Consider the following 26,368-nt stretch of genomic DNA (forward strand, 5'->3'; position numbering starts at 1 on the left):
ACTTTGTATGGCTACTCTGTTCCTTATGGTGAATAGGGGCACGTCCTGCGATGCATTGAAAGTGCAGGGAATATCCACTGTCGCAGAATTGCAATTGGATGTGACAATGTCTGTCCATAAATACAGGCCAGGCACGTAGAAGTGACGTGCATGATGATGTATCGTATAAGTTTCGCCCCTTGATTTGATCTGGGGCTCAACATTCAATAGACCATCCACACACAAGTGAGCCAACAAAAGTTACGGCCGCTTGCCTAGCAGTATTGTTGGCCAATACGAATCCCTATCCCTTCCACGTGCCAAAGTTGGTTTTTAGCAGGATTCAGTAGTTGGCAGTCCGGTGAAATCTGTGTTCGCTATTAAATACCGTTGTAAAGCAACCGGAATTTGTTTACATCCTTAGGCCAGTGAGCAGGTTATTGGTAATGGTGTTGGCCCTCATGCAGAATTCGAGACACGTCCGTGACATGTTCGTGTTCGTATTCATACTTGTGTATTTATTCTTCGTTGACACACGGAGCTCCTTTCCAATGGCCTCATATACTATGGGGCAACCAGTGCACGTTTCAATAAATTACATTTAAAATATAAAATAAGAGCACAACATGGTGGAGGAGTAGGAAACCCACAGGGAGGAAACTGAATTTGGGAGGGACCAAAATCCTATTATTGAAACTAGCTCAGGAAAAGGCTCTGCATATAAATACAATTTTCTTAAAGCTCTTTTTCTTCAAAAAACATATTTGAGATACAGTAGCAAGCTTAGAATTAATTATCCGAATTTCATATCCATGCATTACACATGCAAAACATTGAAATGCCACTAGTTATTCATAATATTTGTCTTAGTCAAATAAAACTCCATTATACTAAACGCATGTACTTTGTTTATTCACCCAATTTGACTTGAAAGCCATAACAATTCAAAGAAAAGTAATATGGCCATAAATTAGCGAAAAACTCATCAAATTATTTCCATTTAATTTTATGCTGGGAAGCTACCAGTCTACAATTTTCGCGGAATATACATGTAGCGCCAGCCGTCCTAGGACCTCAAACTACAGAACGCAATGATTTGTTCTATTCGGTTCCGCTTCTCTGTAGGTATATAATTCATTCATAAAATACGCACGATTCGGAGGGGACGGGAACCCGTGCCAGAATCACGTACCAAATGTTGACAGCCATAGATAGAGCCAAAGCACGTGGCCAACTGCCCGCACCCTGTGCTTGTAGCCCCTAGAACAGCGGCAATTTCCACGCAGAATTTCCCAAACAAACCCAGGAAAATTTCCCACTGTTCCACACCAGAGAAACAGAGAGAGAGAAACAGAGAGTAATTCGCAAAGATGAGCGGAAAATTAAGAGAGCGTACGACGTCGACGACTGCGGCTGCTGCTGTTTTCCACTTGGCTGTCGGAGCCAATGGACCAGTTTGGAAAATTCACACAGTCAGTTTGTTTTGAAATTTCGCCGCGCTAGGTTCGCCTCCGAGGGTTCACTGCTTCCTACCAAAATATATTCTAACATACAAAAAAGTACTTTTAAAATAAATAAACAAAAATAATTATAAATAATAAATAAGCAACAACAAAAACTCATAAAGTGTTTCGGATAAGCTAACCAATTTTCAACGGTTTTCATGGCAAGCAAAAAATGCGACTATATTTAAATTTGTTTTTAAAAATGTTTGCTCTCAACTATTGTTCTTATATAAAAAATAAAACCTAAACATAAAAAAAAATCAGCGACAAACAATCATAAAATAACTCGCTTACATGTGCGGCTTTAGGTTAAAGTTATTAAAAAAGCTTTGAAAATTATAAATGCAGCTGCAGCTAATTATAAGCTTAAAATGTGAAATATTAAGTAACAAAATGTGGGGCATTTCCAAAAAAAAAAATATAGATTATAGCCACTAAAAAAGGTATATTTTAACCTTTACGTTTAAATATATTGTGCACCCAATGGATTTATTATCTCAAAGGAAACTGTGAATAAAAAGTAAGTAGCTTTGACACTAGCTCTTAATCCAAATAAGTAAATTGTTCCAGAACGAATTTATAAGTAAACATATTTGACTGAAGTTGGAAGTGGAAAGAGGCGTTCTTTAGAATTTAGAATTCTTTAAAATTTTAAAAATTTACAGCAGCACAGGAATTGATAAACAAGAAGTCTAAAACTACCTTAATCATCTTCATCTTTAAAAATGTATAAATTTAATGTTTGTGAACCCAAATAATACATTTAAATTAAAAACATAAATTTCAAATATTGTCTTCAAGACTTTACTCGTATTCCTTACTTTTTAACGACCCAACGTAAAAGTTAGTCAGTTTGTTTAATCAAGCTGAAGTGAAACAATAAGTTAAATGCAGGGAAAACACAGCACGCAACAAATGCAAATTAATTAAAATAAATAGCTCCGAGTGCTTTTCACCCGTGCTGGGTGTGTGTGTGTGTGTGTGCAAGTGTAAATGTACATTTTCGTGTTCGCAATCGAGTTTGTCGTGTCTTTGCAAATAAGGGCCAACGGAGGAACCACGTCTAAGCCAAGGGAAGAGAAAACCTTGCACCGATTACGTAATTAAAAGCAAATGTTCACAATGTCCCTGGTCCGCGTCGTGACTCACAGAAAAATTTGTAACGAAAGGTAAACAGCATTAAAAAGAATATTGGCCGTAATGCAAAGGGAATGAGAAAAATCCGTGAGCTTATCCAGGACCAAAGTCACCCAGCGAAAATTAACTTAAAGCCAAGGAATCTCGCAATCTCGCAATCTGTCCCCGTTTTCTCGGTTTTTGCACTTCCTATCTGGGATCTAACCCCAACTCGCACATGATTACTCACATGTCAGCAGAAAAAGAAGATTTATTGCCAAGAAACCGAAAACCAAATGTTTGCCATTTCTCTTTGTTTTGGTTACCTTTTGTTTTTACCTTTTTTTTTATTTTTTGGGTGCGACCCTCTATACCTTTTTCCATTTGTTCTCTTTTGGGCCTTGTCGGGAAATTAAACTATTAAGCTTTTTGCTAGCGCTGTCGCTGCTGCTGCTGATGTGCGTAAAGTTTTAATGAGACATAAAGGACATGCCGAAATTATGCCGGCCTTAGGAAAGTATCCCAGATCCGGCTATCAGAGCAGCTGTCATTAAGACGGAGCTAAAGCCATTTCCATGCGGTCCGTAGACGAATTCTCTGCCCTGCCAGATAAGTGGAAAGGCCGTAAAAGTTTAGTGGACCGAATGAACATAAACTGCCGCTGATTACCTGGAGGTAATTTTTTTTGTTTGTCGCTCTCTCCAGCGTCTAAGGTGTTTAAGCCAGGTTCGAGGGTCTGTCAGCAACAGGCATAGAAGTTATGACACTTTCGGCTCAAGTGTTAACCATTAACATTGCGGGTTGGCCAAAGGAATATTCGTTGAGGGTGTGTGTGTGTGTATGACACCCCGGGGGGTTTTGGAATGAGTTTCAAGGGCTCTGCTTGCGCTTGAGGTTAGCCGCAAATCAGAAGGTTGTTTAATGACTTTAAAAAATAACTCAGAAATATATATGAAAATATAAAATTATTATATTAACTATATACAAATTATATCCATTCATAGTTGTATCCTTAGCTTTCCTTGATTTCATTTCATTTCACATTTTGTTTATTTTCTAACCGTTTGTTTATAACAAAAAGTGATTTAGAAAACATATTTCGTACCAGTAAATTAATTCGATTCACTCATATTGATCAGCACATGTACTATATATCAAGATTCAATCAACACAATCCATATTTTATGCGGCAATTAAATATTTTAAATATTTTGACCATCCCATCATCGCCTCAACTTGGCGTGCGGCAAGAAAAGTAAATAAATTCAGACGAAAGTATGAGCATTTATCTCTCCCGGGGGCCTGATTTTTATTCATTTCTATTTATCTGGTCCCGTAGATTTATGGATTTCATACGGGCAAGCCAGAAAATTAACAAAAAAAGAAAACTCTAAACGCGTACTGCATTCAATTTAAATTCATTCACAGATATAAATTTCAACCGTATGCGCTGACTTTATAATCGCCTTACAGTTAAGTGGTATATTTTACGACTCTTTCCAACAGTGCAAAAAATTTAATGCCCCAAACAACTTTTCTATTTAGCTTTGAACAATGTAGGTCCAATCAAAAATCCGATGCATAAATCTAAACAAAAAATGGGGATTTGGTTTAAAAATAGCATAGAACTTTTTGTAGTCTTTTGTTTTGTTAAATTCTTAAGAATTACCTAATATGTTTTAACTAAAAAAACTAAACTATGTAAAGAACTTGAGTAAGGCTTCATTTTAGAGCCTTCAATTAGAGCTGAGCTTCTTTTTGTTTAATTAAACAATATTAGGTAATAATATTTTTAGAAGTAAACAAAAAAAGGGACCATAAGATAATCGTTTAAACTTAAACCTTAAATTATTAATTATTTACATAATGAATTTAATTATTGTTTACAAAAAAATACAATTAAATTACAATTTAAATAGCAAATATGCCTTTGGTAGTATACATCTTAAGACTATACCGATCCACAATCCGTACACTTTGTAATTTGTTTAACGCAAAAAATGTGTGTTTAGTTAGCGATTCGAAAAGGCTCGAACAGCAAGTTGTCTGGGCGCCTGCCATTCATTCGATCGATGAACCGACGCCGGTAATTAATCGTCTTGCTCGCTGACTTTGAGCAATTGTTGAAACATTCTTATGCCAAACGGGCATTCGGAAAATCCATCCCTCCCCCCCCCCTGCGGCTTATCACTTAATTGGCTGCTGTGTAAATTGCTCACGAGCATTCAAGTACTGGCAATCAATAAACATTATTCAATATGTGCGACCTCCCGCGATTTCATATGATTTGTCAGTTTGCGCGAACGCATTTATCCAGCATCCTCATTGTGCACATTTTGCATATATTTAAATTCATTTCCCATTACAATTTATTGTGTTTCCGCTTTGCCGCTTTGACCATCACGAATTTATTTCATTTCGTTTAACTTATACGCGCACTTTTCATCTATTTTTCCGTTGGATCTGTGCAAATATGCAAAATGATTGACAGCACAATTAAGACGCCGCAAACGAGGGAGTCTAGTATCTCCGTTGGAGGGGCACTTGCCGTGGCAGGGGACGGAGGTGGCACATGGTGAAGCTGCAACCTTATATGGCTGGAAAAGTTAACTTTTTTGTTGTTCCCTCATCAAAAAAGCAAAGCGCGTCGCAAAACATGTGTAACAGCAGACAATGGACGCTTAATTTAAACTTTATATACATTATATATGTATGTATGTATACTTTTCAGAAAGGTTTCCAAGGTGGGGTAGTACCAGGGTGATGTAAAGTGGTTTTTGTTTTTGTGATAAATACAACGATAAAAGTCTTATAACTTTGTTTATACCTCATCAATTAGAGCGTTTATTTATCCTTATTTCATTCTTAAAATGTAACACAGTTACCTTATAGTAACAGCTATCTCTTAGTTAAGTAGTTGGACTATAGTTTTGACATTTAATAAATACAACTATAAAAACTTGATAATGATAAGGGTTAAATCAGCACTCAAACTTTTGCTTCAATAAATCAAAAAGTTGTGACTCTTGACAGCCCTTCGTGTTTAGGGTCAGAAAATGTCATCATAAATTATCATAAACCTTAAATCAGAGCACTAAATAAATATAAACCAAAAATAGTTAAAGTTTCAATGTTCCTCCATGGGTGCCAGCAACAGCCAGCCGCAGACAGTGCCGATGGCCAATCCCATCCAGATCACCCGTGATGTGGCAGATCGTATCAATCAGGCCACTGCCAAAACCACGAACATCTGCGAGACATGTAAGCAAAGGTCGGAATCGGGAGCTATCCGCGATACAGCCAACACATCACAACACCAGCCGAACGAGGCAAGGGAAGTGCAGCTTGCTAACGTGGCCAAGTCCTGGAAGAAGCGCTCATCAGAGGTCGAGGAATCGCACTTCGATGAGTCCGTGAAACGAGTTCAGGAGCTCTTCGGCAAGACCAAAATGTGGGCTACGGATTGCGCTAGCGACATTAGAAATCTTGAGCTTGAGGTCATAAACTGCTACCAACGGTATCCCCAAGAAACCCTGCAATGCTCTGATTTGGCCAAACAATATAACCAATTTGTGTTCGGCAAGCAGAACTCGGAAATAGCCAAGATGAAATCGAACCCTAGAGATGTCGGTGAGCCCAACCTCTTCGTTTAACCCAGAGAAAGTAACTAAAGATCACAAGTTTTACTGTCAGACGGCATCCATCTTCAGCCAAATTGTATATAAAATTCCATGGACGCCAGTGGTTTCAATAAAATCACTTTAAATATTATATACGTTATGCTTAACTCAACAAAAATTAGTTGCATGCAGCCTAAATGTTTTATTCGGCTTATTCTTTTATTAGCCTTGGCTGATTGCCAGCAAACAAGAGTCGTCAAACAAATGAATGACAACGTGAAAAGCATGAAAGCCCGAGAGTGAAACATGCATAAATAAAAAACAAACACGCGCCGACTGCTCCTTCACCCGCTCACGTATACGTACGTATGTGTTGCTCTTTGTTCCCACTTTCTGTTTGCTTTTGCGGATAACTATTTCAGCGGACCACGCGGCGTATGCGCAATGTGTCGCTCTTCTACGCTTTCATACCTGTCCTGCGATTCATTATAAACGCATTGCAGACGAAAAAAAAACTTTGCTAAGTGAGTGGCCAGAGTGGGCGGTGTTTTGAGTAAAGAAAAACCCCAACACAGAACCCATACGGTCTTGGGCTCAACGACTGCCTTGAACTACTTTGCGCCACAATGTCTAGCTCAATGTGCATTAGTGCAACTTACTCTCACCATTCCAGCAAATGACATGGCTAAGGGCACCATAACATGGTGGGCTTTACACTCCTCAGAATCTCAGGGCATTCAAAATATAAATAAAAGGTGTCTCAGATCGGAGAGAAGGCCCATTCACGTTAGAATTTCAAAACAAATCTCCTTATTTGAATTATTATTTACAAAAGATCACAAGTTAAAGGTTATAACTATAATTAACATCTTGAGATTTTATATTGAAATAGTTGTACTTGGTTGAATATATTTATAAATTCATACCTGCTCTAGAGTATTGCTGCTCTCGACTTTCAAAAGAAAACATTTTGCATGCAATGGAAGGCCCTAAATCATCTTACCAACTTCTTGCGGGCGGCTTAAGTTTTCCAGTCTTATTTTCGAGATTTCCACAACCATTCCTTTTGGTTTTGCCCACGTTGTAAAGTGGTCTCACACTTTTCGCCATAAATCTCCACAACAAATGTGCACCCAAACACATACTGTTTAGCGGGAAAACCTGCCAAGTGCCAAAAGTTGTTGCCGCCATCATATTCAGAAGGGGAAATTGGATTTTATACATTAAATTAGTCTCGCACCTAAGGCAAATCCAGAGTTTTGGCAATTATTTATGCAAATTCAGTTTGAGCCAAGCGGAATGACTACAGAATAAAGCCATCCCATATATGTTTCTCCACTTGAAAGCGAAAACCCCTCCCTTCCCCGAAGTAAAGTGGCTGCGAGGTCAAGTGCAGCCAGCTATTAGCGCCCAATGACAGAATCGTTGGCGCTATTTTTGCGATATCTGATGCGTTTTTGATTGAACTATTGAGTAAACTAGGCGGCTTGTTGAGAGCTGTCAGCGTCGCCAGACGTTCGTTTTTTAAATGCAATTTTCATGTTGTGCAAATGTGAAAAAATATATGCAAGCCGAGAGAAGATATATATGCTTATTTTTTAATACATAAATGAAACCTTATGATACTGATTTTATATTTGTAGCAAGATACATAGAATTTTACAAAATATATTTTTATGAAAAGTATTTTTATATTTTTTCGACTCAAGAATAAGTTTGTGTATAACACGATGAAGGACTTTGGACTTAAATTTTAATTGATATCAAATAAGGAAACCTGTGCAGAGACACTCTGACAATCTGAGAAAAATCGTATAAAAAACATAGAAGTTATTAGACAATAAAGTTTTTGTGAAACTTAAATCTTTGAACTTTTGCCACATTTTGAGTTGACAACACCAATGTGTATTGCTAAACAGTTTTCTAGCAACATTTGTTGTTATTTATTAATTAAAATTTTTAATATGTTTTAGCTTAATTACCGCAAGAATACTTTTGGTAATGTTAATGTTTCCATTAATCATAAAAAAATCGATATGACACATTTTTACAATTTAATGTGCTATTGAAAAATGTATCTCACCTCGTTAGCAAGTGTTTTTTTGGTTGATATCAGAAGTTTCTCGTTTTGCAATGGTTTTCAAATGAATACATTTTTCATTGCGCTATAAAAGTTGATGTGTTTTAAGATACTTTTTACTGCCTGTTGCATTCCGTTCTAACTGCAAGTACAGGGGGTATAAATCAAGGAAAATGTTTTGTCAACAATATAAATGTATTTTTGTTTTAATTAATTCAATTTCAATTAACATAAAAAAATTAATTTATGTTTTAAAATTCCCTTTGTTTCTCATCAACTGTAAACATATATATTTAAAACAAAAAATGTTTGTGTATTTTAATTATTTCTATTTGACTAATGCCGACACAGTCGTAGAAACAAATACCTGCTAAGCTTATAGTTGATTTTAATTATTTAAATATTCAGGGCTTTGTTTTCGATAATCCCATAATAGCCAGTCAAGTGAATGAAAATGCAATGACAAATATTAGTGAAAAGCCACACAGTTCAATGCACGCTGCACATTTCATCTATTTTCCGACTCTGGCCTATTTGTCTCGCTTTCGGTTTCGGGTTCATTTGTTTCGGTTTGCAACGTGCCTGGCATATCTGGTTGAACGGTGACTAGACTAGGAGGGCATTCTTGGCGACTTTAGTGCACTCCTCGGGTTCATTTACATTCGTAGGCCAGTCAGATTAATGGTCAGGCATATATCTCCCCCGTATATTTATGGGAGTGGGGGCTCAGAAGTTAATGCCGTCGGTTTCATTGCTTCATATCTTAGCACTGGCATCGCTATTAAAGCGTGAAAGTTATTAGAAAAATGCGTGAGAGGCGGACTAGTAACGAAAAAAATGCCCAAAAATACTGAAATACCGACACGAAAACGTAAAAAACGAAAATTTATTGATGCTCACTTCCGCAAACAACCGCAAAAAGCCAGACAGCAAGAGCAGCCACAGGAAGCTATGTGTTCGAGCAATGAAAATAAAACAACATTAAAAATGCATAGCAATTGGCAAAGCGGCACTCGAAATACACTTACTTGCTGTGATTAAGTAAAGTTAAAATAAAATAGGTAAAAAAATAATGTTTAAAATAACTGCCCATTGAAATATGTCTTTATTAAAGACTGGTTTATCATTTGGTTTATCTTAATGACTATTAAAAACCCAAATGAATAACGTAAATATTTTAATATGTTGTAACTTAAATTACTTTATTAAAAATTAACCAGAAAATAAGCAATTTGATGTGATTTAAAATAGACTTGTACACAAAATGTTAATAATGTTTGCTTTTATATATCTCTCAATGGGTATTCTTTGCACTAAAATTCCCAAAGAACATCTTTTCACCTTTAACCAGTATTTAGTGTTTTTCTTTTTCATAAAGTCCGAATATGATTTATTGAATTATTTGATTACTTTAGGCCAAGATGACCTAGATTTTGTTATCAATAGTATTTACCGGTTTTTTTTTTTATACAAAATAAACTTATAAAATAAGTAGAAAAAAACAAAAAAATTTAAACTGAAATATTCCTATAAAGGTTTTTTTCCAAAAACCTATATGATTTTGCTTCATACCCCTTGGGAAAAGGCAAAGCAATTGGAAGGGCAAACATTTATAAAACACTTTTGGCCATTTCTCTTCATTAACTGCATACCAGGCGAGACTTCCAGTGAGGGGAGTCCCAGCTACCAAATCCTTCCCTCTGAACTGTGCCCATTCCCTCTCTCATTCTTTTCCGTCGCCCCTTACACAGACAGAAACAACTTTAATTTCCTTAAATAAATTTAAATCAATACCAAATATTTTTAAATAGAGAACGTTTTTGTTCTAATTTATCCCCTGAAATACAAGGTTACAATATTTTGTACATAAATGTAGATCAAAATTTTGTAAATACGAACAAATGTATATTCTTTGCTCATTCTCCCTTTTTTTTTGGGTGTACTCATCTCTTTCGTTTATGCTGGAAAAGTGCGTATTGCGGATGTCCAAGGAGACGCCGCTTAATGAAGTTTCCCGCCCAAATTCTTGTTGGCCACTTGATGGTCGGACATGGCATAATTGATGATGAGGGATGGGAAACCGGCGACACTTTTGACAAATCACTAAACGCAGAACACCGTCCAATTAAAGTGTTGTTGCTCTCGCTTACCATATTCATGGATCATATTTTTCAAGGGCTCTGGTTTTCTGTTACGACAACAAAATATATATCTGCTGGGCTGTCATTAATTTGTTGTAATTCCATACGATACGCCTACTTGAATATTACAGGCCAAGAAAGGGTAGTTATGTATATCCCAACGTGTTGTCATCAAATGTTGTCTATAAATAAAGCGAAATTGAAACCGAGAAAAATTCTGAAGGTGTGGAAAAATGCAAAATGCAACGCCCCGTTAATAATTAATTGCATAATTAACCGCAAATTAAGCCACACACGAGCGGTGGCAGCAGCAGCAACACCAACCATGGATAACAATAACAATAATAATAAAACACAATGTCAACACAGTTGGTAGCTCATTCGGAGAGATAAATAAGATGGGATCCGAGAGCCGCCGAGCTGGTCACAGATCACTTGGAAAAGTTGTATTTCACTTTAACCGATACTTTGCGCATCACTCGGCCGAGGAACAGCAATAAAACACAATAAAAACCATAAAGCAAATATTGAATTTCAAGCAAATATTATCTTTCCTGTTTTTGCTATTTTTCCTGGTACTTGTTGTTGCACTTTTTGCATTGTTTGGTGCAGCAGAGTTGGCAGGAAAACAAGTTTTTCTACCCACTTTGCCATATCCCCATTTTGCTTTGCCTTTCCTACATGAGGAAAGAATATCAAATGTTGCTCAATCATACATATGTATTGCATTATATTATAAATATTTTTCAACTCGAATACAATATTGGAATTCGTTTTTCTTGTCTTGTTTGCTTGCCTTGTGTAAAACGAAACTTTAAACAGAGTAAAATTAGTTTCATATAATTTTTTAGGCAAATCCTTCTTAAAGATGTAAAGGTTAAGCTTCTTAATTTTTTTCAGAAAAAATTATGGCTTTAAAGGTCTTAACATTCAGCTTTTCTGCGTTGCATTTGATTTTTTAAGAAGCGTAGGCCGACATCATTATTTTTAACTTACATCAGCAAGGCGGCTATAATTATGGCACTCGTCCTGCTCTCAGCTGCATAAATGTATCTCTCTGCCATACTTGCACCGAGACAAAGGCGTTGCTACGCGTCGTCAGTCAGTAAAGAGCCTGAGCCCTCGACTTTAAATTGCAGCGACATCATTAAAGCCGTGTCGCTCTAGGATGAGACTTTATGTGGGTGTACGTGCACCGTGCTTGTGAAGGTGGATAAGGATGCGGGGCTGGCGCCTCGTCGCCACTCAAATTAAGTCGGAAAGTGCACTGTCAAAGCGCATTTCATATGCATAAGGGGACCCCCAGCCTTGTTTACCAAAGTCATCTGTGTGGTTGGCCTACTTTTGGGGTCCTTTAAAAGTCTGTCGCTATGCAGGCGTCCAATTCTACCGAAAAACAACCCTTTAGTAGGCGTCAAATTGAATGTCATGGCGCTTGAGAAAAAAGACAAGAACTTGTGCATTTTTATTATAAAGATAAATTGATGCCGAGAAAGACCGAATAACAAGTACCCTAGAAACGATTGAAAAACTATAAAAAGAAATGAAAACATTGTTGTTTTTCTTTAAAACTTTGCATTTACTTGTAGGTTTAAAATGTTAAGTTTACCATTTAAATTTTGTAAAAAAACTATGAACAATGATAAAGAAATTATCGATTAAAAAATATAATAAATCATTTTTCTTGATTTAAGTTTTGTACCTCTGGGGATTTCTTTTCTTTAAAATTGCTAGACCCGAATATTCCAAGGATTATTATTATTTAACAATGAAATCACATTACCCAAACATTCCCCCACAAGTGAGGTCTCCAAACAAAGCGACCGCATCCCATTTATTTTCATTTTTACTGTTAACCGAAGGGAAAAATGTTCATTTTCCCACGCAAGCCCAAAAAAAATGTATATAATGGCCATGGCGGATGCATATGTGTTTGCCATCCTGTGGCCATAACGCTACTTTCCCTCTCAAACCAGAGCATCCTCCATACTATCGCGGTTGATTGGCCAAATCACTTGCCGGCAAGTTTGTGCACTTTTTGGTGGGTCCTAGCCAAAATACAGATCCCAGGGCGGTGCCTTTTCACTTTGTGGATGCAAAAAAAATAGTTTTAGAAAATACATACATTCATATACAATCTCTTGATTGTACAATATTGCCGCGCGCACTCTCGTCATATTTGTTTTGTGAGGGAATATTGGTTGTAATGTCAAGTGGTAGCCAAGAAGGATATGGCAAAAGTTACTAGTATAAGAAGGAGACCTATTATATTCAATAATATTAAAATCTAATCTTGTTTGCTTCCATTTATTTTAATTAAACTCTAGCATGTCCCTGGTACCCTAAGTTTTTAATTTTTTTTAGAAAGAATAGCCTAATATTAGGACTTAAGGTCTTAAGGACACATGACCTTAGTTGTTACTGGCCAACATTTGACCTTGTTCCTAGAGTGACAGCAAAATTCGCTTGCAATATTCCATCAAAGTTTTCGGCCATAATTTAAATTTAGTTTTCTGCCAACCCCAGAAGTTAACCGAATGCAACTGCCCGGCGCAGTGCTTGCATAAATCTTTGCTGGTTCGCAGAATTTTTAATTAACTTTTCGGTTAGTGTGGGAACTCATTATCAACGGCAACAACAAATTTGTGCAAGCCGCCAATGAAAACAAAATATAGTACAGAAAAAAATTGGAATAGAGGAGCGCGTGGGTGACGGCTGAATTTGGCACTGACACCAGCACAAAAGCCCCATTCAAGGCTGTTTAACGAGGGGGAGTTGGAGGGCGTGTTGCTGGGTAGAAGGTAAGGGGGATAGTACCAGGGCATGGGACTCTTTGTTCGCGGTGCCATTTCAAGCGAATTCAAATCGAGTCGCCATTCGACGCTTGTTGACACTGCCATCGTCATCAACATCTCCATCATCTGATGCATCCCATCGAGCTCAACTCTTCAGCTGTCATCTATTGACAGGCGCACACTGACACCCACTCCGTTGTAATTTCAGTCGTTTTTTCTCTCTTTTTTCTAATTAGAATGTGTACCCTAATCGCTGATGGGGTTTTCCACATAAAAGAGATGAGGCCTCTATTGTGGTTGTTAGGCAAACACTCCCAGTGGAGAACTTGAAGTAATCTCTTGTAAATAACCAACTGATGATAAAATTTATATTTTTTTTTTAGGCAATTATTCGGTACTCAACAACAGCCACTTCAGGGAGTTGTTGTTGACGTGGAGAGAGGCGCACAGCTTTAGAATGAAATGGAGATGCAAAGCTACTCTGGTCTTGGACCAACGACAGCAGCAGCAGGAGCAACTGCAAGTGACACGGCAGCAGCATTCACAAAGCGACACTTCAATTGCCGCCTGGAAGAGGCGGCTCGGCCTGAGGTCTGGCAGCCGCTTATTAGCTGTGAAAGCAGCAACACCAATGGCACCACTTCCAGCATTAGCAGCAGCCTCCTGCCCGCCAGCAACATCCTGGCCGCCAGCAGCAACAGCATCATCATCAGCGGCGGCAACAACACATTCCAGTGTGCTCGGCAAACATTCGATGAGGCGGGGCAGACGGCATCCTATAGATGCGATGGGGAGAGTCCTTTGTCTGAAACCTGCTCGTTGAGGCTGAAGGCGCGACTGTTGCGAGTGCCACACGAGGCGTATGCGCAATTTCGACTGGCAATCAACGAGGCCCTCAGTGATAATGCGAGTGATACACTAAGTGATAGTTCGAGCTGTGGCAGCGGAGCAGGGGAGGAAAGTGAGCTGCACTGTGAGCTGGGAGAAGAGGAACCCTTCCTCTGCCACTTGCAGTCACTCCTCCCATCCCAGGCTGAGCCGGGGGACTCTGCCTCGAACAGCAGCCAGCTTGAGGCCTATCAAATAGAGCTGGGCAACGTGCAAGACGGCCTCTGGTCCTTCCTTAACTTCACCGAGCTAATAGATCCCGGCAACGACACCTTCGCCATGGGAAATGCCACTAGCACCAGCCTGGACATGATTCTGTCCAACTACACGGCACTGACCACCACAGCAGTGCCCTCCACCGCAGTCACATCGAGCGATGTGGGGGTTACAAGGAGCTTTCTGGACTACAGCCCCCACGGCTACGATTGGCTCTTCCTGTTTGTGGTTTTCTTTATCTTTGCCGGTGGCCTGGGCAACATTCTCGTGTGCCTGGCGGTGGCTCTGGATCGAAAACTGCAGAATGTCACCAACTACTTCCTCTTCTCGCTGGCCATAGCCGATCTGCTGGTCAGTTTGTTCGTAATGCCCATGGGTGCCATACCAGCTTTTTTGGGTGAGTAAGCAGGTTTCAATGAACCATGCGAATCTTGATTTCAATTTAAATATTTTTTAAAGTATTTTTTTAAGTTTATAAAATTACTCTAGAGTGTTTTACTATCAATATTTATTTTCAATTAAACCTATGGCTTTCTTAGTTCATCGAACCAACTGCAGTAGCATATTAATGGGACTTCTCTTAATATGACATGTAGTGACTTCCTCAAATCAAAGTTTTCATCTTCCACTTGGCTCTCGTTCGAGTCTATGGTACTTCGGCAATCAAGTGGCAATGCATGTCAGGGACTAATGCATTTGCACATGAATTATTTCGACGCCATTTCCTCTGCACTCGCCGTTCATCTCAAGTCGCTGCCACGCCCTCTCTTCCGCCTCCGACATTGTCATGAGTTGTTAGTCTTGTTGGCTGCATCCACAATGGCTCACTTACACTTAAACAGCGAGGAAGTCAAAGAAATGAATACCTAGACCTTAGCTATCAGTGTTTTTTAACTGATATTTCTTATTCTACATTCTTTTAAAAATATTAACAAAAAACGTTCGTAACTCAAGAACGTTTCCACAATTAAGAAACTATCTTTGTTTTCAAATATAAATCTTAAAAAATATGCTAAACCTTTTTCATCAGTGTAGCAAATGCAAAAGCAGCTAAAGCAACAAACTAAAATGACAAACGCGTGACTTTCCTTGTTGAGGTTTGAATTAGGAATTTATTTCTTCCTTCTACACGTTCTCCCTTGTGTCTTTTCTTATTTTTCCAGTGCAGCTGTAAAAACTTGAGTGGCGAAATAAAATGTGTGTACACGTTTTTGTGGAAATCACTTAATGCCAGCCAATTTTAATCTTGGTTTTCTGGGAATCTTTAAAACGAAAAAAAAACCTTGATATCGGCATCCCGACTCATTGCCCTTTAAATATGTAAAATGTTCGGTAAACATATTCAAACTAATTTGCATATGACACTGATAAAACCTCAAAACAAAATCCCGCCCCTCTCTGGCATTTTTATCCAGGCAGAAGAAAAGCCAACGTAGCATAAACAGATCAAACGTTGGTATAAATTAAGCGTGCACTCATCGCCGTGGCCAGGACCCCAGCCAAAAACCAAACCCAAAACCGTACTCATCGCATCTAAATAGATTGAGTGCCAGTCCAAGCACATTAACAACATTGGGGAAAACTCATTTTGCTTTAGAGCACATTAGTTTGCGCACAGAGCGCGCTGGCATTTTATAAATGTAAAGTCTACTTTTGGGTCATTAGTTAGGGGAACGAACACTGCGAGTCGCTGGGTTTAGATTTAGATCCCTTCAACAGGTCTCATTTACGAAAAGGAAAGAGCTTTACAAACTAGTATAATTTTGTATTTAATTCTAAATGTATATTTTTAAATATTTAAAAACTAAGGGGGTCTTATTTAGAACAATTTTAGTTAAAAGTTTAAATATCAGATTAAAAATATTCTGTTAATTTTATTAAAAATATATCTCAAAATAATTGTTTACTTTGCATTTACCGCATTTTTTACGCTATCCAAAATTAGTTTAAATGCATAAAAAATCATAGAAGTCAAAATTAAACGAAAGTTTGCCTCGTTAAAGTTCTTCCAAGTCCCATGACTTTCTGCATTTTCCGCTGCTCTAAGCTTTTTTGGCCGTCTCCATTGTTTATTTTTCGGTTGCACTTTAGCCGCGCCGCATTTTATGCAACTGTTTTTTATGTTTACTTATTGCGTCACTGTTAAGGCCCATTCGCAGTCGCAGGACTAAGGGCAAGGTCTGTTATTCCACTTTTCTATTTTTTTTCTTTAGTTGCTTTTTTGTACCGAGAAGTCAACGACAACAGTAAACTAAATGTAACTAAAAGCCTTAAGTGTGGTTTTAGCCTCTGCAGCAAACAATAACAAAAACATCTGCCTGAGCCTTTGCCAACAATTAAGCCCATAATGGGGCCAGGCGGAGGCCTTTAGTTTATTTTAACATCAAGTTTATATAAACATCAGTTATTGTTTGGGGCAGGCACAGTTATTTTAGTCCCACACTCGGGGCGTCTAAACTTTGAAGCCAAGCTCGAAACAGACTTTTGTAGCCACATTTGCTTTGTTTTCGCAGGCCAAAGCCATTAAAAGTGTTGTATGGATTTGCGGAGTGGTCGGAAAAAATATAAAACCAAATTTACCACAGACTTAGCCAAAAGTATATAAATATATTGAAGCTGGCCTGGCTTTACTAGCTTTTGTGCACAACTTCGGTTAAGATGATAGTATTTAATAGTTTTTATGTATTTTCTGAAATTTAAATCTAAATTTTTTGTATTTATAAAACATCCATTGAATAAGGTTGCTTAATTGCCTAATAAGAAGTCAGCATTTATTTCAAACTCTACTTATTCTCACTAAAGATGATTAAAGTATAAAGAGATTTTTAAAATCCAGAAAAAACCATGTAGAGAAATCAAGATTTGCTTAACAAGGAAATGAAACGTAGATGTTAGTTTAGTTTAAAATAAAAATAATAATAAAAACGACCATGATCTATCTTTGATTAAATTTCTATATAGTATATATGTTAGAATATTATTTTGACTGCATCTGTATTTGTTTCTGCTTCTGCCACTCGAGTTGTTTCAGCACCTCGACGCACCACATGGCGTATGCGTAATAAACACATTGACAGGGCCCCCGCACACATCCACCGCCTGTGTCTGTGTGTGTGTCAGTGACAAGCATATAAAACTAAATAGGATGATGGTCACCCCTTAGCCGCCCACTCGTGTCCTGTTTGTCTGCTTTTGTTTGAGGAAAGGACCCTCATGTGTCTGTCTCTGGGCAAATAGCCCAACATCCAGCAACACCCGACGCATTTAAGCGCAATTTGTACTAATTAATACTGAATTCGACTCCCCCCTGGGCAGCAATTGAGTTTTTGCTGGGTCTGTTCTCATCGAAGCTGGTTCCCGCTGGATTACCAGGCGCCTATTGATGTCAAGGTGAATGAGTCAGTCGAGTGTTAAGCAAAGGATCCACAAACGGATTGAATGCGAATTAATGTGACACATCAGATTGGGAAATTATCACACGTGATGGGTGTGTTATTCAACAAAATATGTGCCTAAGGAAACCATTTAACCCAACCTCTTTAATCCCAAAATCGCAGCTAAGCTGCAAGCTTTAAATGTAACTTGTAAAGGCTTTAATTTCAAAAACCTGACATTGACTGTATTATTCACTTTTCCCATTGCTGCATTTGCAAGCCTTTTCATCCAGCAATGTGAGATGAGTTTTCTCCATATGAGTTTACAAAGCAACTACCCCTTTCAAATATCAAATAAAAAGTGGCGAGTCTCCTACCGAGCTTCTATTCGGCTGAAACTCAGCACTACCTGACATTTATTAAACTTCCTCGAAACTGTTCAATTTCGCTTTCCAGGATATTGGCCTCTTGGTTTTACCTGGTGCAACATTTACGTGACCTGCGACGTATTGGCCTGTTCGTCGAGCATCCTGCACATGTGCTTTATCAGCCTGGGCCGTTACCTAGGGATACGGAATCCTCTGGGCTCTAGACATCGATCCACAAAGCGGTTGGCCGGCATTAAGATAGCCATTGTCTGGGTGATGGCCATGATGGTTTCCAGCTCGATAACCGTGTTGGGTAAGTATGCCAAAGCAAAGTAACAAGAATTTACTTACCAAACTCTGGAACATTCAGGTCTGGTCAACGAGAAGAACATTATGCCCGAGCCAAACGTTTGTGTCATTAACAATCGAGCCTTCTTCGTGTTTGGCTCCCTTGTGGCCTTCTATATACCCATGCTGATGATGGTCACCACCTATGCCCTGACCATTCCCCTGCTCCGAAAGAAGGCAAGGTTTGCCGCCGAACATCCGGAGAGCGAGCTGTTCCGCAGGTGAGCACACTGAAAGAATATAAAACAAATAGCACTAAATAGTGAAAATGTAAACCGAAAAAAGTAGGGAAACAAGTAGGAAATATCTCGGAGTGTATATAGACAGCTTTCCTTGACACTGAAATGCTATTGACATCAGAAAAAGTGAGCCAATGGAATAGCGTAAAGCAATAAAGTTTCCTGTTAATTAAGCATCCACATCAGCTCCAGCAGACTCTTTTCTATTCAGCTAATCAATATTGTTAAATTATTCCATGTAACGGTCTTCTTTTACTTTTCATCTGGCTGCAAACTTTTCCAGAGGATTTAAATTTCCGTTGCAGACTTCCGGGGGTCAATCTCTTTTCCCCTTTAAACGCGGCAATTTTCGCCACTGATTGGCTGTCGGAGGCTAATAGGAACGCGGCCAAGCGCGTCAAATTAGCCTTAACTCAATCAACCACCAGTTCGCACGGTCATCGCTTTTCATTTAAGAGTAGGATTCACTAGAAATAGCTACTGAATAAATTTATATTTTTTCCATGAAATGTGTGTTAATAAACCTTCCTTTATATTGTTGTATTTTAATAAAATTACAAATTCCTGCACACATTTATAAGATACTTAAATTCCTAAAAATTATTTTAGTAATAAAACAGTTTTTAAGCTAATTACTTAAATATCTTAAATATGATATTTAGGAGTAAAGTCATTCGTATTGATATTCATAAAGTATTCTCTATCAATCCTTAAAAAGTAATGTAAACATTTTTAATGTGTTAGAATATATTTTTTGCCTAAGTGTACTCACATTTTTCTCTTGCTGTTTTCCAGGCTCGGCGGCCGCTTCACTATAAGGCCACAGCATAGCCAGCAACAGTTGCAGATGCACAGCAGCTTCTCCAGCGGCAATTCAAAATTCCTGCCAATGAGCGACAGCAATCGCAATTTTAACAATGCCGGAAGTGGACTAGATGGAGCAGGTGGCATCAGGGGTGGTGGCATGGAGGCGGCCGAACGTCCTTTGATGCAACAGCGAACAACGAGCACCAGGAGCATAGGAACAGTCAGCTTCCGCAACGTGGCCAATGGCAGTGGAGCCGGAGGAGGTGGAGGCACTAAAGGCTCAGCGACTGCTCGCAGTAGCTTCCGGTTTGCCGGCGGAGGCATCCTGCGTCACTCGTCATCACCAGCCTCCAGTAGTCACTCCACCGGGAAGGCGCAGTCCAGCAGCTTTTGGCGAAAGCACGGCGGCAACCCCAACCTAATGGACAGGTAAGTGGCTAACACTTGAAAACTTAATTAGTAGCTCTGCGGTGTCCCAATGCAAATGAGTCCGATCCTTGTCAATATAAAAGAGAAAATGCAGTGAAAACGAAATGTAACTTAAGTTGATTTTATCGTTAATTAATTGGTTTAAAATCCTCTTATTTAATTGTTGAAACGCTTTAATTATATATATATTTTTATCCATGATATTTCTTTTATATATCATTTAAATGTGTATAATTTCTTCCTGACTAGTAGAACTTTGGTTAATTTAAGAGTTAAACAAAGTTTAAAGCACGCAAGGACCTCCTAAATATCTGTCTTTACCTAGCTTGGAGTCTTTTTAATTTTTTAAGTCAAGCTCTCTCTTTTCGCAGTTTATTTTATTTTATTATTTATATTAATTTTATGTATACTCCATTTTACCAAATTAAATTTGTAAGTGTGCCAAACATTTGCTTTTAATTAGTATTACTTGGAACACAATTATTGCACTCTCCTTTTGAATTTGAATATGATCTCGACCACAAATCGAAATCATCCATGAAATTGAAAGCTATTGTGGGCTCAACCGCAGGACCACAAGCAATGACAAATCGCAATCGTGTCCAGGGCTCGCAAAACAAATTCCCCAATCAATGCAGCAGACCGAAAGAAACCCCAAACAACGAAAAATAATAAAGGCAAATAACATGTTGATTATCTCCTGTGCATACAATGCTTTTAAATTTATTACATTTGTTTTACAAGACTTTCCCTTCCGCCGGGCAAAAGTTTTGTGGGGTGCGGAGGGGGTGAAGCTTTCGGCGCCATTATGAGCAACTTTTGCGACTACTTTCGTTTTGGGAAATTTACATAATTTCAAGTGTTAGTGCAAAGCGGGTTTCTTGTTGCTGTTGGCTTGTAACTACCGCTCCCAGGAGCGGTTATGTTTGTATTTGATTTAGGGTCCTTTGGTGTCCTCTGACACAGCTCTTTAAGAGGAGAATTTCTAGTGAATAAAGGAAATTGGAGACTGCATATTCTTTAATTATTACAAATGAATACCATCACCGTATTCAGAGTTGGCTTAAAAATATTTGTAATATTTAAAAATATATTCTGCTTTAAACCTTGCACACTTCATGTAAGCCTGAGTAAACACAATCCCTTTCCAAAGCCCCCAACAATCAATTATATATCTTGAAGCAATTAAATACACATTCACAAATGTCGGACAACATGGCGTATACATAATTCGGCACGGCTTGCCTCGTCTGGTCGCTCGCACATAAATCACTCATACGTCATGTGGTGCAGCGGGACACGGAAAAAGATGCAAACACGAAACCGTTTGTCGCACCACTTCAGCTGCTGCCACATTGTTGTTGTCAGGGCACAATAAATAGCGCATAAAATGCAAAAAGGGAAGCCTCAAGAATGGAACAAATGTGGCATTCAACATTGTTGCCAGCACTCCCAAAAAAGAAAAAAGACACCCAAAAAGCATCCGAAGTGAAAGCAAAGTGCAGCCAAAAATGCCACAGAAATTTGCAAATGACTTTGCCTGCTGGTTGTCAGCTGAATTTTAGCATAACCAGAGTCAGAGGCGAACTAAGTCCTCGACTTGGGCAAAAAGCAAAAGCTGATGAATGTCACGTTTATGCGCTCTGCCTTTTTTTTAAATTTTCGGCGTGTGACGACGAGCAAGTTTCCGCATAAATATATGAATTCCAAATGAGCCCGGAGCCCAGGTTGAAAAGCAACAACTTTTCCACCCTCACTACAAAAAAGAAAACGGTTTAGGGTAGGGGTTGGGAAAACTTTTCGCTTTGCAAAATTATTAGTTGGACATTTGACGCCACTTGGGCGCTGCTTATTTAAATGTTTCTGCCTCTCTGCCGGCGCCAGTCAGAAATTGAAAAACTTTATGCTTTATTCGCTGAGGCAGCAACAGTTACAAAGTCGGTACCCCCGCCCCTTCATTTCAAATGCAAGGCTTCCGGGGCGGAGAAATGCAATACTATAGTCGGCCTCCAAAAAAAGGAGCAATCTGCATTTTGTCGCCAAGTTTCTTGGAGTCAGCTGTCGGCGTTGGGATCACTTAATCTGATGTCATGACAAATTTTCACTTATTTAATTTAATTGTAATATTAAAAGGCTATGATTTATGCATGCATAAGCTTAAATATGATCTTTTTTGCTATTAAATTTCTAAATTTCTGAAGAATAAATGTATTACTTGAATACCAAAGGGTTAATTTTTAATTGCTGAACGTAGAGATTTTGTTTTTTTAATTCTTGTAAATAAAATAAAACCTATTTTCATATTATTTTTATATTTATTTACAATGTATCCCTTTTTCTTTAACAAAAAATTTAATAATTAGCCGAAAAATAAATTGTGTGTATGCTCACACAAGCCTCCTTTAAGCCAACTCTCTTGCTTTTTTTATTCTAGGCTAGGCATTTGGTGAAATCCCTTCCTATTTTCCTTTAGCACTAACATAACTTTTATTTAATACGTCACTCTGCCGACTGTTTTTCCACCATTTCCATCCGCCCATCTGGCAAACAAAACGTTTAGCTGAATTGCCAAAGCCAAAGCCCAATAAGGGTACATATGCAAACAGAGCCTGGCCTCAGACCCGAGAAAAAACTGAAAGTCATTACATTTGGCTCTCTTTTCCCCCCGAAACTTCCCTGCCCTTCATTACATTAAAAGTCAATTTTATCAACTGTTGAGTTTGGTGTCGGTGTCGGAAGGTTCCCGGCAATCAAAAGACTCAAATCTAATATCAAACACTCGCTGAACGAAAAAGAAAACAATCTAAATATGCGACTCTTAATACACAGAGAGAATAAATATATAATACAAAAAATAAGGAGGTATAAAATGTGTTTGGAGTCAAATTAGTTCTGAGTTACAAAAAAAATATATATGGAAATAGTAAAACTTAATGTTTTAATAACCCAAGATTCGTGTTGGTGAATAATAGGTTTCTTCAAATAATATGCAATTAAAAAATGTATTAATAGATTTTTTTTAAGATCATTAATATTCTTTTATTTGGCGACTAAGCGCAACTAGTTTCTTTGCTTTTAACTTTCGATCATCTTAATACTCCATTTTTGCTACTCTTATTTTGCAACTCTTGTTCTCCTTCTTTCGATAGCCATCCAAACCGAAGGGCCTCTGTGCATGTTAGCATCTCTCAGCCACAATTGGGTTACCCGACAAATGGAAATGGGGGTGGAAGTGGCTCTGGATCTGGAGGAGGAGGTGGCAATGGCTGTGGCGGCGGCAATGGCTCAGCTGCTGCGACACCAAGCTGTACAACTCCTGGGGGCAATGGATCCGGCATGATGAACATTGCCACCATCCAGGGACAGGGCTTGGGCCACAACCAGAGCCAGGGAGCTGGCAGCAATCATCAGCTGGAGCAGGTGAGGCCTACGGCCTCGAAGCCTGATGAACGGCAGCGCCACAAAATGCGTCCCTTTAAATTTGCTTTAAACCGCGTGGCCACGCCCACGCTCAATTTGCGGTAAGTGATGCTCGAAATTATTAATTACATTCCAAAAATAAAAGACAAGACTATATATAAATGTCCATAGCGACCGCAAAAATCATTTTACTTTCATTTTAAACCAATAAGAAAGGTTGAGGAGTTTTTTGTTAAGCAAAAATTGTTAATTTCAAAATTATTTTGAAGGAACTCACACTTTCCAATTTCCAGTTTCCTAAACAATCGCAGCAAGAGGAACAGCCTGTCGGCCAATGCGGTGGCCACCGAGCAAAAGGCCACCAAAGTGCTGGGTCTGGTGTTCTTCACCTTCGTGCTCTGCTGGTCACCGTTCTTCATCCTGAACATCATCTTTGCCGCATGCCCGGAGTGCCAGGTGCCCGAGCACGTGGTAAACACCTGTCTCTGGCTGGGCTACGTATCCTCGACGATCAATCCCATCATCTACACCATTTTCAATCGCACATTCCGGGCGGCCTTCATCCGCCTGCTGAAGTGCAACTGCGAACGGTAAGTGTTGAACACCAAAGTCGGCAGTGGATGAAGAGAGGGGGATTGGGGGTCAATGGGAATCGGAGAACAATTTATTGTTCCGGAGAGTGCACTCGGCTGGGAATTGATGTGCAACGTGACGTATGATTGATTTTAAGGGATTTGTATTTTGGCATTGAAATCAATGCTGCTTCTGGAGGCAGTGTGTGTGTGTGGCAGCTAATGGATGAACAGCGATTAGACATCGAGCTCTGTCCAAATAAATTAGGGAGAATATGGTAGAGCCAAGCAAGGGGAAGGAGAAATTTAATATAGCAAAGTGGTTCTAAATAATTTTCGGTTAGCAATGAAATAAAGTAATTCTTAACAGGGATTTTCAATTAAATTTTAAAGAATGCCTGAATGAATTGAAAAACGTATGCCTAACCTTTCCTATGTCTGCTTGTGGGCTTTATCCCGAATCCTTTTTATGTAAAAAAAAATATCTTGTAAAAGCAAAAGCCAATAACCTAGTTATTGCCATCCCATTGCAGTTCTGGCCGCCCGCTGCGATTCCGATCCGTGACGGAAGGACGAGGCGCCCTGAGCCTGTGCGCCCCCTCGGCCCTGCCTCTGGCCATATCCTTCCAGGGAGCGCCCCTCATGACGCCATCGACGGCGAATGCGACGCCACTGAGCGAGTTTCGGGGCGGCTACACAATCACCGACGACGAGTGCTGAGCCACCATGGGCCGCATCCTTCTCTTCTAAATAAAATACGAATTTATACCGACTAATGAGCAAATCGAATGGAGTCAACTGTACTTGCTAACTGCAGGGTGATTCACCTAACCAAAAACTAATCACAATCAACTGGACGACTTTTGTAGCAACTACTTATAAAGCGGAATACTAAACTTAAATCTCATCCATATCATTTGTATGCCGGGGGAAGGGGAAGAGCACCAAAAAGTAGGACTTAGAGAGTGAGTTAGTGAGTGCAACGATGAAGTGACTGTACCTGTGTTTCATTTCCATATTTCCAGCATTCTTTAGCTTAAGTGATCGCTGTATTTTAGAGCTAAGCAAATATATGTGGAAGCGTAATGATTAGATTTAAAGAAGCATTGAAATTACCCATAGCAGCTGTGTTTAGTAGTCGTTAGCAAGCTAAGACCCTGAACCGAATTCTACTAATAAGGAATTTGATTTCCCACTCACCCACCCTTGATGCCTATTCCAAATGTCCATGCAGCTTTGCTGTTCCTTTAGTTTTTCCTGTGCGTAGGTGTCTGTCTTTAGTAGGTAAGCTAACTGTTAAAGAACATGAATTGCAATACTTGATAAATAAATATGAAAAATAAGAAAGAAAAAGTGAAGAATATATTTTTATAAAGAGGAAAGTTAAAAGGTGAATGGTAAGAGCCAGAGAAAACCTTCAAGCCTGAAACTTGGGTACTATTTTGATATATAACTAAGCTATGATCTAAAAATTTACTGAAATTATGGTAGTGAGATTATAATCAATGATGAATTTTAATACAACGAGTGACGGTAATTTGCGATCTAAGGCTTTAGTAGTCCAGGATGGACAATAATTGAGTTTCGCTGACCACATACATAGGCGAAAACTCATGCCATGTTCGAGAAGGAGACGAATACGAGGACATTCGAAGCAACCTCAATGTGTCAGGCCTGGGGCGTATCTAATCAAGATATGCGAGTGTAAGGCAGACTTAAGTGCTTTACGTCACAATCCCACTAACCCCATCCCCTTGCAGCTTTCCACCCGCACAAACAGAAATCCTACCCCTACTGTCCGCCTCGGTTACTTGACAAGCGCATTAAACTTTGTCGCTGGCTTCAATAATGGTGGGGTTTCTGTGTGTGTTTGCCGCTCATAAATGCCATGAAAACTGCATTATTGTCATGAATTTAATGCAATTCGAATGCTTTTATGGGTGCCCATGCCAACGACGAAACTTTTGTGCCCCGAATTTCTCTACTCACTGTTTTTTATGATTTTATTATACACGATGCTTGAAATTGCCAAGAAATACAGAGCACAGGCATTTAAAGCCTTTAGAAGATATATTTAATTTTTTAAGAACAAGGAATTATTTCAGTTACCACTTTTAAAAGGCAAATTGAATTGATAAACATCAGTAATAATTATTAATTTCATTTCCTCTGACTTTCTGAGCACCGGGTATCTAATAGTCGATGCACTTACCCAAGTCTTTAATCTTCGCATTGTTTGTCAAGTGAACTGAAGCGAAAATCGCAGAGCTGGCAACAGAAACCGGCTGGCAACGACTGCTTTAAGTTGCAGTTGCCAGGACAAATTTCCCCTGTTGCACATCATGATCTGGGGATCACATTGACTCTAGCAGCTCCAAGAACTCGAGCTACTAAGACGACACACAAAAGCCAGACGTCGCAGAGTGCTAAGAGTGACAACAACAAACTTGGTAAGAACAATTAAGTTTCTG

The 26,368-nt window shown here is 38.9% G+C and overlaps 2 protein-coding genes and 1 long non-coding RNA gene across 3 annotated transcripts; 2 read left to right on the forward strand and 1 right to left on the reverse strand.

Annotated features, from left to right (window-relative positions):
• The first annotated feature begins 849 nt into the window (after window positions 1-849).
• 5-HT2A (5-hydroxytryptamine receptor 2A) lies at window positions 850-25,232 on the forward strand. Its single transcript, XM_017175721.3, has 8 exons — window positions 850-2,004; window positions 13,620-14,737; window positions 18,171-18,395; window positions 18,453-18,651; window positions 19,465-19,905; window positions 23,055-23,426; window positions 23,619-23,915; window positions 24,431-25,232. The coding sequence occupies exons 2-8, from the start codon at window positions 13,699-13,701 to the stop codon at window positions 24,615-24,617; spliced, it is 2,760 nt and encodes a 919-aa protein (XP_017031210.1). The 5' UTR covers window positions 850-2,004; window positions 13,620-13,698; the 3' UTR covers window positions 24,618-25,232.
• On the forward strand, window positions 5,608-6,371 carry LOC108080819 (MICOS complex subunit mic25a). Its single transcript, XM_017175722.3, has one exon. It carries the CDS (start codon window positions 5,741-5,743, stop codon window positions 6,251-6,253), a length of 513 nt encoding a protein of 170 aa, XP_017031211.1. The 5' UTR covers window positions 5,608-5,740; the 3' UTR covers window positions 6,254-6,371.
• On the reverse strand, window positions 10,099-10,622 carry LOC121503281 (uncharacterized). Its single transcript, XR_005991349.2, has 2 exons — window positions 10,560-10,622; window positions 10,099-10,488 (listed from the first exon to the last, which is right to left on the reverse strand). It is a non-coding gene; the product is annotated as an uncharacterized lncRNA (long non-coding RNA).
• Window positions 25,233-26,368: the final 1,136 nt, after the last annotated feature.

The sequence above is a fragment of the Drosophila kikkawai genome, chromosome 3R (assembly GCF_030179895.1).
Source record: "Drosophila kikkawai strain 14028-0561.14 chromosome 3R, DkikHiC1v2, whole genome shotgun sequence".
Classification (NCBI taxonomy): Eukaryota; Metazoa; Arthropoda; class Insecta; order Diptera; family Drosophilidae; genus Drosophila; species Drosophila kikkawai.

Excerpts from the sequence above, each read along its gene's own strand:
- LOC108080819 (XM_017175722.3), top strand. The coding sequence starts at position 5,741 with ATGGGTGCCAGCAACAGCCAGCCGCAGACAGTGCCGATGGCCAATCCC.
- 5-HT2A (XM_017175721.3), top strand. The coding sequence starts at position 13,699 with ATGGAGATGCAAAGCTACTCTGGTCTTGGACCAACGACAGCAGCAGCA. Across the intron at positions 14,738-18,170 it reads TGCCATACCAGCTTTTTTGG|GATATTGGCCTCTTGGTTTT; the intron begins GTGAGTAAGCAG and ends TTCGCTTTCCAG. Across the intron at positions 23,427-23,618 it reads ACGCCCACGCTCAATTTGCG|TTTCCTAAACAATCGCAGCA; the intron begins GTAAGTGATGCT and ends TCCAATTTCCAG.